This window comes from Dama dama, chromosome 15 (genome assembly GCF_033118175.1).
Source record: "Dama dama isolate Ldn47 chromosome 15, ASM3311817v1, whole genome shotgun sequence".
Taxonomy (NCBI): domain Eukaryota; kingdom Metazoa; phylum Chordata; class Mammalia; order Artiodactyla; family Cervidae; genus Dama; species Dama dama.
Window position 1 is genome coordinate 87,823,750 of NC_083695.1, and position 14,910 is coordinate 87,838,659.

Genomic DNA, 14,910 nt, shown 5'->3' on the forward strand with positions numbered 1-14,910 from the left:
CTTCCCCCCAGGCTGGGTGGCAGTGAGGCTGGCAGAGCGCTGGGTGCTGCCCTAAGCTAGACTCATGGCCGAGGCAGAGAGGAGGGGAAGGCAGGGTGAGGGATTCTTGGCTGCAGACTGACCTGGAACCCCTCTGCCGTCCAAGCAGAGAGACTTGTATTCTGGGGTATGACCAGGTGGCACAGGTTTGGGGTCAAAGTAAGAGGCTCAGACTGCTTCTGCCACTCAAGTACCCACAGAATGGGGGCTCGGTACCCTGAGTCTCCAGTAGCTCATTTCTGAGTCAGGTGCCATGGGTGTGTGCATCAGGTTGGTGGCAACTAACTTCTTGCCTTCCTTGAAACCCTATGTGGGATCTGTGATAGCTTTGTCTGAAAGTGGCTTTGCAAATGCCCACGGTATGGGGATTCCCTAATTATAGTGCATATGTTTACATAGAGAATTTTGGTCATTGGATTTTTCCCTTTTTTTCCCCCCAGTAGAATCAAGGCATCTTTTGGCCTGGGATGTCCTGGTGTGGGAGGAGTGGAGTGAATGATTAAGATGGAAAACTGCTGTGGGGACAGACAGTGGGGAAGACACTATCTGTGCTTTTGCCTTAGTGCTTTTTCATAGTAGCCTCTTAAATCTCTAACATCTGATGGGTATCATCTCATCAGAAACAGCTTCAGCCCTCCCCTCGATGGCGTTGGTATGCTGAGAAGGGCTGCTCTGTGGTTCTGGGGGAGTCAGGGAAGGGACACTGGTGGATGGTACCATGTCAAGGTGACCCTTGGGCGACCCACTGTTTGGAATACTAAAGGAGGCCCAGGTATCTGCTGATGCCTCTGGTTTAACATTTTCGTGATGAAACAGTTGAGACCAAGGAAGCCAAGCAAAGAGGTCATCTTTGGTGGGTATTGGTGTCTTATATGGGGCTTCCCTTATCTGGGGCTCAGTGGTAAAGAATCCACCTGCAATGCAGGAGCCATAGGAGATGGGGGTTTGATCCCTGGGTTGGCAAGATCCCCTGAAGGAGGGCATGGCAACCCACTCCAGTATTCTTGCCTGGAGAATCCCATGGACAGAAGAGCCTGGTGGGCTACAGTCCATAGGATTGCCAAGAGTCAGACACGACTCAAGTGACTTAGCACACACGCACATGCATCTGAGTGGGAATTTCCTCAAGTGCTGGAAAGATCTTTGTTTCTGAGCCCAGGTCTGGGATTTTGTCTTCACCCTCCTTTAGGTTTTTTGGTTCTTCTAACCCACAGCACAGAGCACAGGATCTTTAAGTGTCTTGTCTTTGTTTCTGTTCTTAGGTCAGGAAGATCCCAATAGTCTGCGCCATAAATACAACTTTATTGCCGATGTCGTGGAGAAGATAGCTCCTGCCGTGGTTCACATCGAACTGTTTCGCAAGTAAAGAGCGCCTTCCTTTTTTCCCCCAGTCTCCGAAGCTCCCACGAAAACTGCTACCATAAGCAAAACAGCAGAACTATTTCTGAGACACTTTAGAGTATCACTGAATACAGTCCTACAAGAAGATAAGCTCTTCTCCCTTGGGATATTTTCATGTTTGCCTATTGAAATCTACATTCTTGACCCTTCTACATGTTTTTAAGAGCCTCTGGTTCTGAAGAGATTCCCTAAGAATATTTTCTAAGTGGAATTTGGGGATGCAAATAAAAGTCAGTCTAACATTCTATTTTTTTATTTTATTTTATTTTCATTCTATTTTTTTAAAGTTTAGTAAAGCCATTGTGCAGAGTAACAATTGCTAGTAACAGGTGTCTGTTGCTGTTATAGAACCAATGCATCAATGTGTCAGAGGGTCGATTTTAAATGTTTCAGCTTTAACCGGGTACTCTTTTTGGTTCTAGGCTTCCTTTTTCTAAGAGGGAAGTGCCGGTGGCGAGTGGGTCTGGATTCATCGTGTCTGAAGATGGACTGATTGTGACAAACGCCCATGTGGTGACCAACAAGCACCGGGTCAAAGTCGAGCTGAAGAACGGCGCCACCTATGAGGCCAAGATCAAAGACGTGGATGAGAAGGCGGACATTGCCCTTATCAAAATCGACCACCAGGTAGGTGGGTTTCCCACCTGCAGGACCAAGTTCTCAGGTGCCTTGGCTGATGCTTGGCTAAATCCGGAGAGGTCCAAAGACACCAGAGCTCCCTGATTTTGTGAGTTTCTCAAGTGGGACCGAGCCAGTCAGGTCTGGATCAAAGGAGAGCATTTGGGAGATGCTGAGTGTGGTCTCGGGTGGGGAAAGGGTGGGATCTCATGGAAGCTTCTTGAATAAGCAGGCTATAAGATCAGGGTTTTAATAATAATGTTCAAAATTTTTATCAAAGCAGTAGGCTTATAAAGAAATGAGTAGGTAAGCAGTGAAAACTGAGTTTCCGTTCCATTCCTACCCCTGAGGCAACTGTTGCTACAGATTTGTGTTCCTTCATGCACTCACCATGGCATAAAGAATTTACTGGGTTTTGAAGTTAACCATTATTAACATGTAAACAACTACTCTGAAAACAAACCACGTCTCCCAAACTGGGCTTTTGCCGAGTTACTAGATGTGTTTTAAAACAATACTTCACACTCAAAAAAGTTTTGGAAACCTTGAATTAAAGCAAAGCTAATGGGTTTTGTCTTCATAACACTTCTCAAAACTTTTCTTATGCTAATGTGCATGGGACCCTCCTGCAAGAGTGTGACTCTGAACTACAACTATCTGAGCGTAGATTTTTTTTTTTTTTTTTAAATTGAGATGTAAAGAGCTCAGTTTGGTAAATGGCTTGCTTTCTGTTGAAATATTCTCCTTGTAGTCATTTTTGTTCTGTTGATTTGTTTAGCCAAATCTTCATGCGTGCGTGCTAAGTTGCTTCAGTTGTGTCCAACTTTATGCAACCCTGTGGATCGTAGCCCGCCAGGCTCCTCTGTCCATGGGATTCTCCAGGCAAGAATACTGGAGTGGGTTGCCATGTTCTTCTCCGGAGGATCTTACCAACCCAAGGACTGGACCCACGTCTCTTGCGTCTCCTGCATTTGGCAGGCAGGTTCTTTACCGTTAGTGCCACCAAGGAAGCCCAAAATCTTGGCTGAAATCAAGTCCGATTTTTGTTAGACCATCAACAGTTCCCACTTGTTGGTATGTTGATAACAGAGGTTTGGTTTGCTAAGCGGCAGGTGCCTGGTGAGATTTTCTGGTTTCTCCACACTTTGTCGTTTTTCAGACTTCATCTGGAAGGAGGAATTGGGATAGACTGGAATCTTGTTTCTGGACCAGGAAAAGGTCATAACGGAGAGGCAGAGAGTGGTCTTTTTTTCTGGCTCTCTAGGCCCTTTACCCGATCTGAGCTGTGAGGTCAGACCTCAGTGAGATAGCACAGGCTGTTTTCGTTTGTGCTGTTGATCAGGGCAGAAACAGGCCCTGTGCCCAGCGTAGGTAACTGACCTTTAGAGAGGTCTCGATTGCATACTATTTCTGTTAGGTTACCATGGGATTTCTGTAACAACTCATCTTTCAAAATGTGTTTATGGGTCACAGTATAGTCATACTAACTTTACTTGATAAGCTCCAAAACTAGACCAGGCTCTGCCTTCATTTATAACTTTCACCTATTCGGTCAATGGCTTTTATCATTCCCGTTTTACATAGGAAGGAATAGGGATTCAAAGAGCTTAAGTCACCTGCCTGAGACCACATAGCTAATACTGTGGTGAAATTATAGCCTCCTAAGCTGGCCAGGGGGCTTCCCGCAGAAGATGCGGTTCTGATCCCTGGGTCGGGAAGATCCCCTTAGTGTATGGCAACACACTCCAGTATTCACGTCTGGAGAGTCCCATGGACCGAGGAGCCTGGCCGGCTGCGGGCCATAGGGTCACAAAGAGTCGGCCACGACTGAAGTGACTGAGCACACACACGCAAGCCTGCCAGGCTCCCCAAGTGCCCAAGCCCGTGACCATGACGGAGGGATAAAGCCTGACCTTTTGGTGTGATGAGATGGCTTGGCTTTAAATAACCCATGGGGAGGCTGGCACACCCCGGTGTAGGATCATACAGCTCGCAAGGTGTCCAGGATGTGGTAGTCTCACCGGAAGGAGGCTGGCCAGAATAGCACATCCTGTGGCCACACGCAGGACTGAGCGCCACCGAGCCCTGGGGAGGCAGCCAGCCGTGCGGGCTCTCTCTGCAGGCAGGGTGCTGGTCTGGACCCTGCGTGAGCTGCTCCCGCTGAGTAATTTCATGTTTGGCACGCGTGGGCGCATCCCATGCAGCTGCTGTGGCCGGGGGATATTCTTTTCAGCTTCTGAGCCAACGTGGAGAGTGGGTTCTCCTGTCATCCCTGGCAGGTCCCAGCAGGATGTGGATTATCTTGATAAACCAGCTTTGCAGGGTGTTTCTGACCTGGCTCTTGCTGTTCCCGGGAGGCTAGCCTTCCTGCCAGCAGCAGGCTATTTGAGATGAGTTTCTAGCCCCAGAAAAAAGAGCTTGAAAATTTAAAGTCGAACTAATGTGGCTTTGCAAAATGGAATCGGAAATGAAAGGATATTAAATTGCAGACACCCACACAAGAGACTGGTTTCCACTGACTAAACTGCTTTTTTTTTTTTTTTTTGCTGATAGTAGTTGGAAATGGGGAGAGTGGAAACATCTCTTCCAGCTCTTTCCATTTTGTTCCCTTAGTTGGAGGATTGATTATTTAGGAGAGGGGGACAGGGACTGGTTTGTAATGAGGCTCAGTTTGGGAGGAGCCCCTTGATTCAGTGAAGACTACTGTGCCCCAGCACAGGATTTTATAAATGTGTCTGCAGTGCTGGGAGTCGGGGAAGGAGCGGTGAGCTTACCTTGCACTGTGTCACCTTGGGGGCAAGAAACAGCAGGGAATCTCAGAGGAGGCAGAACAGACCCAACAAAACTTGGACTTGAGGATCGAACTCATTCTGAATGGCGCTTGCCATGTGGGGTCATTGCTGAGTCTCCCCAGGGCCATTTGCTCATAACCCAGTGAAGCTGGGGTGACTGCCCGCCACATACACGGGCCCAGTGGTCAACTTGGTGTCTTATAATCTGGGCCCATTTCCTCCCCCAGGGCCAGGATTTCACGTGAAGGGCTCTCCGTCACTAACACCGAGACCCTCCTTCCTGAGTGTGCTATTCCTGCCACTTTTAATGAATGGAAATTACTAGGGACACCTGTGGTCACTGCCCACGTCTTCTGGGCGCAGAGGCCAGCATCTCCTTCTGGATCTATTTCTGAGCCCCCTGGGCAGTCTTGTGGGGGCACCAGTCACGGCGCCCCTCCCAACCCCTCTGGGGCCATGGGATACTGGATCCATCAGACCAAGCAGATCCTTCGCTTGGAGCAGTAGCTGAATGCCAACCGCAGGAAAATGACATGGGGAAGCCAGTGTGGCCCCTGCCGCCGGGACCCCCGGGCTGTCTGAGCTCCTGCCTTTTCAGAGCCTGATCAGCCAGCCTACTTTCCCTTTCATTCTTCAAGGCCCCCTCACATCTTCTGTAAACCCGCCTCGGCTTGAGCTTGCCAGAGACATTTCTGGGCTTGTGACCAAAGAGCGTTTTTGCTCCTCACTGCTGAGCGACTTATGTGCACTGACTTCTCCTGCTGAGTCTGAGCAGGGGAGAACCTTTGGGGGGAACCTCCCTGAGCAGGGTGACTGCCTCCGCCAGGCTGGAGAAGGAGGGCGTCCCCTCCAAAGGCAGCCCGCCTGCCCAGACATGTCTTTCCACTGCCCTTTCCTCAGGGCCACGGACGGGGGCCAGCATTCGCCTGGGGCCGGGGGGGTGGTGCCAGCTGCAGGAAGGAAGGATAGTGTGCATGCAAACAGTTTAATAGAAAGCAGCTTTGAGGGCAAACTAGTTCAGCCTCAGATAAAAACGGATTCCAGAATGTGTCGAACATGACGCTGGCCGTGTGTGCAGAACACTTAAAAACTTTTTCTCCAGAGGCTGTGTTTTGTCCATGCAGCATTTTTTTTTTTTTTGCTGAGTAGTTCAGGAAAAAAGAGAGAGAGAAAAAATATATATTTGGTTTCTTTAGGTCAGAGTGCAGGACAGAAATAAGTACTGGGGATATACTGAAGAAGGTAAGAAAGTTACTTTTGTTGCAGCTGTTTTTCCAGCTGTGTTGATTAGGAAACAGGAAGGAGAAAAGCATCTGTCCCCTCCGCCCTGACCCCCAGTCCCAGGACTGCAACTTTCAGATCGGGTCCTGTCTGCCTCTATAAAGCCCTTCACACTCTCTCTGTGCTGACGGAGAAATCTTAACGACTTAACCAGGGACCTGAAGGTGCACCCAGCCTGTTGGGGGTCCCACTCTCCCCTCCTGCACTCTTCTCTCCACACCTCCCCCATTCTGCTAACCCTCCACTACTCCATACCCCCCGCCGCCTCCCACAGAGCAGGGCTGTTCTCTAGGGCCCCTGGTCTTGCCTTCCCCAGGGTGTCCCCCTTCCAGCTCCTCCAAGGGCGACCTTCCGTGTGTGCGTGCTAAGTCGCTACAGTCATGTACAACTCTTCCCTTCCCCACAGACTGTAGCCCGCCAGGCTCCTCTGTCCACGGGGATTCTCCAGGCAAGAGTACTGGAGTGGGTTGCCACGCCCTCCTCCAGGAAGCTTCCAGACCCAGGGATCGAACCTGGGGCTCCTGCGGCCCCTGCATTGCAGCTGATTCTTTACCGCTGAGCCACTGGGGACGCCCCCGGTCCTTCAGGCCTCAGGTTAAATTCTGCCCCGGAGAGTCCTTCCCTGACACCCATCCAGGGAGGGTCCATGTCCCTGTCTCCCCCTCCTCACTCTGGGGACGCGTAATCCCAGAGGGGATCTCACGTCACTGTTCATATTTCCCTCCCAGTTGTCGTGTTTGCTTGCGGATTTCAGTTTCTCTCTGCCGCTGGCGTGTGAGGGCCACGGCCGTCTTAGTCACTTCTCATGTTGTAAGGGCTCAACAGCCGTGCGCAGAGGGTGAATTCAGAGTCCTCCGCTCGGAGGAGGCAAGGCCGGCTGCTTGTGGAGTTGGTGGGGGGAGCGGTGGGGGCAGGAAGGCGCTGGGGCTCCTGCAGTGGCTGCTCCCCACTTTCAGGAGAGGAGGTGACCCCACAGCAAGCGGGCTGCAGGCAGCACCTCCATCCCCACCCCAGACTCCGCGAGGTCAGTGCTCGTCTGATTCCTGCAGCTGGGACAACGTGTGGCCTTGCCAGGCCCCGGGGGCTCTGTGGTCCATGGTCCTGCAGAGCCCTGGGAGCAGTGAGGTTTCCTGTGGGCACTTCTCCCTGACGCCAGCACCCCCAGGGGATGTTTGGAAGCAGGCTTGTCCCGTCTTGTGAAGTGGGTTTCTTCTGCACCTCCAGGCCGGGCCTGCAGCATCCGCGGCCATCTTTGGGCCAGGTGCCACCTACCGCTGTTTGAAGTGGCTGAAGGTGACACATCTGGGCTTGGGGTCTGCTCTGTTGCCAGAGGGTCCTTTTCCTGCTGAGCTGGCTGCTGGGGCCAGAAGAGCTGACACCCCCCGACTGTGAAATGTAGAACCCGGATGGCTCTGGGAGAGTGAGGGTCCCAGACCCTCACCCCCGAGTCTCAGGAGCTGCTGAGTGGCTCTTGTCTCTCTCCAGGCCTGTCTGTCAGAGCCTGGCCCACTGGTGGCGGGCCTGCCCCGACTTCTCGGAGCGAGGAGGGTCCAGGTGACCCGGGGACGGTGGCGAGGGAGGGGACGGGGTTGCGGGCGTGACTCATGCCCCCTCCCGCCCCCACCCCCGCCTCCAGCCAGCTCTCCTCAGACAACCTGATTGTCAGAAGGCGCTGACTCAGCCGCCCGAGCTTGTCCAAAAGTGAATCAGATAACACAGGGCCTGGGCTGGACCGGCTCCCCGTCTTCTGGAGCCTGTCACTCATCCTCGTAAAGTAACCAGGAGCTGGAATGCGGCTCCCAGTACCATAGCTACCCTGGTATTTTGTTTCTGTGTTTTTCCATTTTGAATTCTTTTCTCCACTCCCTCCGTCCTGGGCGTTCTGTGGTCTCTCCTCTTTTTTTCTCCCTGAACTGAGAGGCTGGCATTGCATTGGCTAAAGAGGCCACAGACTCTTCTCGATGTTAAGAGGCTCCTGTTACCGTATTGATTTTTTACCATTTTTAGGGGGATGCAGATCAATATTTCATTAGATGATGTTCATCCAGACGCTGGATTGGAAGCTGGCATTTTTGCTCTGGGTCGGCCTTCACCCAGGGGCTCATGGGGACGAGGCTTCTCGTTGTTCTGATTGCAGCTTCTCATGGAATGTGAAAATATTTCAGTTCCCCAAACCATCAAAAACCAGAGCCCTAGTGTGTTTTCTGGCCCCATTTCAAGAACTTAGTTGATTGTTAAGGAAATTCTCTGGCTATGTTTTTCTCTTAATATGGTAATGCTTTTTTTTTTTCACTTTGGTGATTTCTCTTCAGGGAATTCAACCAAGACTATTATTTATGGTTCTGGCAAAGCAGTTCCCAGGTTGTTGGGAGTGAATCTGTAGGTGTCCCATGGGGAATGTCCCCTTCACTGAGGGGGAAGGCATGCATTGGTTCCACTTGCTAGTTTCGTTAGTGTGTATGTAGCAGTGTGTTGGGATCTGGGGTTGGCCAGCTGTGGCCTGCAGTCCAAATCCGGCCCTCCATTTGCTTTTGTAAATAAAGTTTTATTGAGACACAGCCATGCCCCTTTGCTTTGGTAGAGTCTACAGCTGCTCTTAATGGTCAGCAGCAGAGTTGAGTAGTTGGGATGGAGGCCACCTGGTCCATGAAACCAACAGTTATTACTTTTTGACCTTTCACAGAAAAAATTTGCCAACCCCAGCGTGAGATGATTAACACCTTGCTCCAGGGGAGCCAAATGTGCTTGGACTGAAATATGCTCTTTAGATCCAAGTGAGGTGAAGCCTGAGGTAACACAGGGGAAAGGGCAAAGAAGCTGATCTCATTTGCTCTTGTGGGGACTGTGCTTCTTTGCTGAAGAAGATGCTTTGGTCTTGATGGATTAAGCAGAAAGAGGCCTTAGTTTTAACCTCTTTCTCTATAACATTGATAGGAATTTTGTGAATTCAAATTTTGTGAATTCTGAATTATTATCTAGTTTTAAATCCTAATGGTCTGATTCACTCATTGTTTCCCTTATTCTTTATTCATACATGGTGTCTATAAATATTTATTAAGCATCTATTTTGGGGACTTCCCTGGGGACTCAGACAGTAAAGAATCTGCCTACAATGCAGGAGACCTGGGTTTGATTCCTGGGTTGGGAAGATCCCCTGGAGAAGGGAATGGCAACCTGCTTCAGTATTCTTGTCTGGAGAATACTATGGACACAGGGCCCTGGCAGGCTACAGTCCATGGAGTCACAAAGAATCAGCCACAACTGAGCCACTAACATAAACATCTATTTGACTAAACACTGTGTTGAAGATATAAAAGCAATGGACAGAAGCCATGGAGCTTACTGTTTGGTGTAGAAACAGGCAGACTGGAATAAATATGGTGACTGGTTCAATGAAGGAACAAACAGAGAAAGCAGTAGGAGGCACTGAAGGCTGGGGTGCCCTCTGAAGCTATTGTAGGCTTGTCTGAGCGGATAACATCCATGCTGAGTTGTGAAGAACAGACAGAGCCAGCCAAGGGAAAGAGTAGGGGGGCCTAGAGTTGCTTCGTTTTCCTTTTCTGCCCAGCCTGAGGACATGGACCTTGGACCAAGTGCAACCTTATTTCCCAGTGAGTTTACTAGAGGCTTCCAGAACACAAGTTAACTGGTTCCTCTGCATATTGTCTATGTCTCTTATTGGCCTTGGGGTTCCTGGTCGCACTCTGGAAAGCTCCACTTTCTTATGCAGTCAGTCTCCTTAGAGTCTAGAAGTCCAGAGGGTTCATAATGAGCTGGTTGCCTCATTCATGGCAGGATGGAAGTAGATTCCCAAAAGTGCTTTCCTAAAACCAACCATTTTCCATGGCAAGGCATAAATAAGACATTCTGGTGAGTTGAGGACTGGTTATTCTAATAATTGTGCTAATTAATGAGTCACTTTTGTTGAATAAGGCACCACAATCTGATAATGAGAACATGTGACTCATGGTATTTCCCTCTTTGCTTTGGCTGCCAGACGACTCATAGAAATCATTGGCCCTGTGGCTAGAATATTTTTTATGCTGCCATTTTATGTCATGAATATGTAAGAATTAATTTATTGTAATAAGCCCTGTGTCATTGACTAACCCAAATTATTTTTATGTAAAGGAAGTTATACATCTTTGGGCTTCCCAGGTGATGCTAGAGGTAAAGAACCCACCTGCCAATGCAGGACAACACACTCCAGTATTCTTGCCTGGAGAATCCCATGGACAGAGAAGCCTGGCGGGCTACAGTCCATAGAATCGCTGAAGTGACTTAGCATGCATACGTCTTTAAGAATTTTTTAGAATAAATAATATGAAAATGATATATCCTGGGCAACTTCACTGCTTCTGGAGCCACACACACTCTAAGTGGTCCTGGGTATTGGGGGTCCCCTCTGCCTTCAATTCAGCTTAGCAGATACCAAGAAGGTGAGCACTGAACCTACCAGACAGAGTGAGGCCACACCCTTCCCTTTGTGGATATAAGTTGTCTCCTATTACCTGAGCCCCAAGCCTGCAGCCTCATAGAAAACCAGGCTGCATCCAGAGTCAGTTACCCAAACTGAAATGCCAGGCCTTGGCTAACCCCCAGTATTGGCCTAATCCCAATTTTAGGATCCTGATGGATCTTTTAAGATCTGATTTGTTTACTCATTCATATATTCACTTTCACATCCCTTGATTTTCATAAATATTTATTGGCCAAACACCACTGTAGCAGCATTAGCCAACTTGAAGTCACCGGATAGAAGCAGAGGAGCTGGTGGATGGGGAAGGCAAGTTGCACTCAATGAGACAATATTTTTCCTCCTCTTGATGCTAGAGAATATATACAGTCACTGGCCCCTGGGCTTCCGTATAAAAATGTTGACATTTTGCAGTTTAAACAGCAAGAGTAAGGGGATCTTTGAAATGCCAGCATTTCTTGATATAGCTTAAGGGAGACTAAACATTATGGTGGTGTGGGTAAACAGTGAGGACTAGGTTGATTCATTTGCTTTTTCTTGCTTTTGTTTTTCCGTACCCATCCTCTGTTTCTTTTCTCTCTTTCTCTCCTTCTCCATCACTTCTCTTGTCTGTCCCACCTGAACGCCCCCCATCCCAGTCACCCCCACCCCCGACCCCACACATCCCACCTCTTCTCCTCCTCTCCCGGTACAGCAACAAGAACATGTCCATTTGTGGAAATGGATGGCGGTAACTTGATGACACTGTCCTTCCGAGTTCTGTGTATGCTGTGATCTCAGCACCATGCAGGAGATCCTTCCTGGCCCGGCCTCTCGGCTCACCTGCTCCCTGCAGCCCCCCTCCCTTGGTTGTACCCTTGACCTTGTCATCACTGATAACCTCCACCCTCTCTGATCTGAATCCCAAGCTTCTCATTCTTCGTCCGCCTCCTCCTCCCCTGGTACTGCTGCTTTATGGGCACAGGACGTGTGCATTCACAGAAGAGAACCCTGCTTGAGGGTTTAATGCTCTGAAAAGTGAAGTTGCTCAGTCATGTCCGACTCTTTGTGATCCCATAGACTGTAGCTTACCAGGGTCCTCTGTCCATGGGATTTTTCCATTTCCAGGCAAGAGTACTGGAGTGGGTTGCCATTTACTTCTCCAATTAATGCTCTGAGGTCTCTTTTAAAGTTTTTAATGATTTTATTTATTTATTTATAGCTGTGCTTCGTTGCTGTGAGATCCTTTCCCTAGTTGTGGTGAGGGGTTACTCTCCATTGCAGGACATAGGCTTCTTACTGCAGTGGCTTCTCCTGTTGCCAAGCATGGGCTCTAGGGCCCGAGGGCTTCAGTAGTTATGGCTCCTGGGCTCAAGAGCACTGGCTCAAAAGTTGTGACACGTGGGCTTAGTTGCTCTGCGGCCTGTGAGGTCCTCCCAGATCAGGGGTTGAACCCGTGTCCCCTGCACTGGCAAGCGGATTCTTTACCACTGAGGCACCAGGGATGCCCTCTCCCTTTTGGTTTTATCTTTGAATTTGTGCTTTGTAAGTGAAGTCCGATGGGCAGAGTATATGCTGGGTGCTTGGAGCCTTGGCCTCCATGCTGTTCCTTTCCTTGTGGCCTTCCCACTTCCCCAGGATGGGTTCTTGGCTACCCTGCTCCTCTGGCCCTTGGGACCCCTGGCCCCTTCACGGCAGTCACGGCCACCCTCTTTCCCCCAGGGAGTACGGACATGGGCAGCGGGTAGATGACTCTACAACTCATTCTGCCGGCAGCAAGGCAGAGCCAAGCCCTGCCCACCCCATCCAGGTACCTGGTGCATCCTGGCACCAAAGGAAGTTGCAGCACCCTTGGGGGTACTCTGTCCTCTGTGGGTTGGGGCAGTGGGCCTTTGGGATGGGGAGAGGCCTGGCTCAACTTCCGAGTCCCTGCTTGGGCACGGTGCATGGGTCTGTCTGATAGCTGGTGAGCAGAGTACTGAGTCTGAAGCTCTGGGTCTGTACTCGCCCCATGAACAACTTCGTTCCCCAGGGAGCACGACACTAAACAGCAAATAAAAACATCAGGACAGATGAAGAGAGAGAGAGAGAGCAGTAGAAGAAAAGAAAAACCTTATATCTTAGTGCCTTTAATGGCACTTTTTATGTACTTTGTGCACAAGGGAGTCTACATTTTTATTTTGTCCTGAGCCCTGCAAATTATGTAGCAGAGCCCTGGTTCATCCAATGTCCTTCAGCCCCTCGTGGGCTCACTTCTCTCCTTGATGGATCCCCATGTCTCAGGCAAGTCTTAGCTGCTGACATCCCCCTGAACTCTATGGTCTACTTTGCTGTTCCTTAGGAAGCACGCAAGTTCAGTGGCACTGCTCCTTACTGTGATTGGGGTACGTGCCCTTTTCCTCCCATTGCATATTTTTTAAAGAAAATGAAAGGTTAGCATAACTGCTTCCAGAAGACCACATTGAATCACTTAGTTGAGTCTCAACCAGTTCCTGCAACATCAGCCTTTGAAGCAAACTTCATCGGACACATAGGACCAGCCCGTGAGCCTCAGCCCTTTGGAAATGCATGTGCTGGGCAGCTGGTGGACATGGTGGCTTCTGCAGATTCAGCAACAAAAATATTTTTGTAACAGGAGCACTTTATACTCTGCGAGGAAGAGAAAGAAGTCGTTGGCTTGCGTCATGAGGTTAAAAAAAAAGTTGCCAATTTTTCTTTTCGTCTTATTGGTTTGTTTTATGGCCCTTCCTTCCAAGCTTTGGGGAATGAGGTTGCAATGAGAGGAGCGCTCAAGGGCTTTTAGGCAAAACCCAGGGTGGCCAGAAGCTGAAATGTTGATGGATTATTGTTTTGAGGTCTGCTCTCATGATTACTGGCTGAGCCAGTGTATGGAGAATTCCAGGAATCCCCTTTCCTCTTGGGCTGTGAGAGTCTGCAGGAATCATCTGATCCCTTTGGGGAATCGTATGAGAAGAGATTTATTAAGGGCTCTGAGGCTTGTTTTGATCTCACCAGTTTAACCATTGGCTGCTAATAGGTTTTTTGGCAATCTACCAGGTCTTCTGGAAAGATCCCTAATTGTCAGAGCTGGGGTGACCTTGGATATCACCAGGCTCAACTCCCTTATTTTAAAAGTGATCAAACTGAAACCCAGAGAAGTCTGTCAAGTGACCCAAGGTCAGAATGAGTTAATACCGATGTATTGCGCTCCCAGTCTGTCTAGGGGCCGAGGGTGGCCTTGTGTGTGTGTGTCTGTGTGTGTGTGTTTTGTCTGTGTCTTCACTCTGCACCACCCTTTGTGGATGCTGGGGGATAAGCCTGTGGCCAGCCATTGGCAGGGCTCTTGCTCACCACAGGCCTTTTCTTCCTGCAGGGTTCAGAGTGGTGATGACCCTGCAGGGGGAGGCCAGGCCACACAGAGGGCTCATGAAGCAAGTGGTGCCCCACAGACTGCCTCCACGCCCAGCCCGGGCTTGGCTGAGTGTAACTTGGGCCCCCACTGGGAGAAGCAGCGTGGCCTGGGTCCTCACCTGAGGATGCGTGGCCTCGGCTTCCTGTCTCGCCTCTGTTCTGGCTTCCTTTCAGCTCCCCGACGGCCCTGTTGTGTGTCTCCCACTCTGTGACAAGGTCTGGCGCTCGCAGCTCTTTTCTGGTGCATCTGGGCAGTGGGTAGAGGGGACTGGTGAGAACACCTGCCATCTCAGTATCACTGCCATCAACCATGGGACCATTGGTCCCCTGGTGTGTAGACCGGGTACGATGCCTGTCCCATCTGCCTGTTGACTTAAATAACAGTCATAACCTAGAAGTTGAGACTTACATTTTATTGAGTGGGAATTTTTAGGACTTCAGTCCAGGGAGACAGCATCTCAAGTGACCCTGAGGGAACTGCTCGGAGGAGGAGAGGGGAAGAGCCAGATTATATGGAAGTTTTCCAACAGAAGGCAGGTAGTCTTACTTATGAAACCAGTCAGCCCTAAGGAAAATCAACTCTGAGTATCATTGGAAGGACTGATGCTGAAGCTGAAGCTCCAATACTTTGGCTGTCTGATGTGAAGAGCTGACTCACTGGAAAAGACCCTGATGCTGGGAAAGGTTGAGGGCAGGAGGAGAAGGGAGCAGTAGAGGATGAGATGGTTAGATAACATCGCTGACTTAATGGACATGAGTTTCCGGGAGACAATGGAGGACAGAGGAGCCTGGTAGTCCATGAGGTCACAAAGGGTCTGGCACAGCTTAGCAACTGAACAGCAAAGTCTTCACATCAAAAGATTGTTGTTAGTAAAAGCAAACCTATATGGTTTGGGGTATATCCCCAAGTTA

At 49.8% G+C, this 14,910-nt stretch overlaps 1 protein-coding gene across 1 annotated transcript in view; it reads left to right on the forward strand.

Moving 5' to 3' along the window:
• HTRA1 (HtrA serine peptidase 1) overlaps positions 1-14,910 on the forward strand; it is a 57,545-nt gene that overhangs the window by 28,532 nt on the left and 14,103 nt on the right. The window contains exons 2-3 of the mRNA XM_061162821.1: positions 1,302-1,401; positions 1,863-2,067. Coding sequence (XP_061018804.1) covers positions 1,302-1,401; positions 1,863-2,067 — 305 coding nt within the window. The remainder of the gene's footprint in view (positions 1-1,301; positions 1,402-1,862; positions 2,068-14,910) is intronic.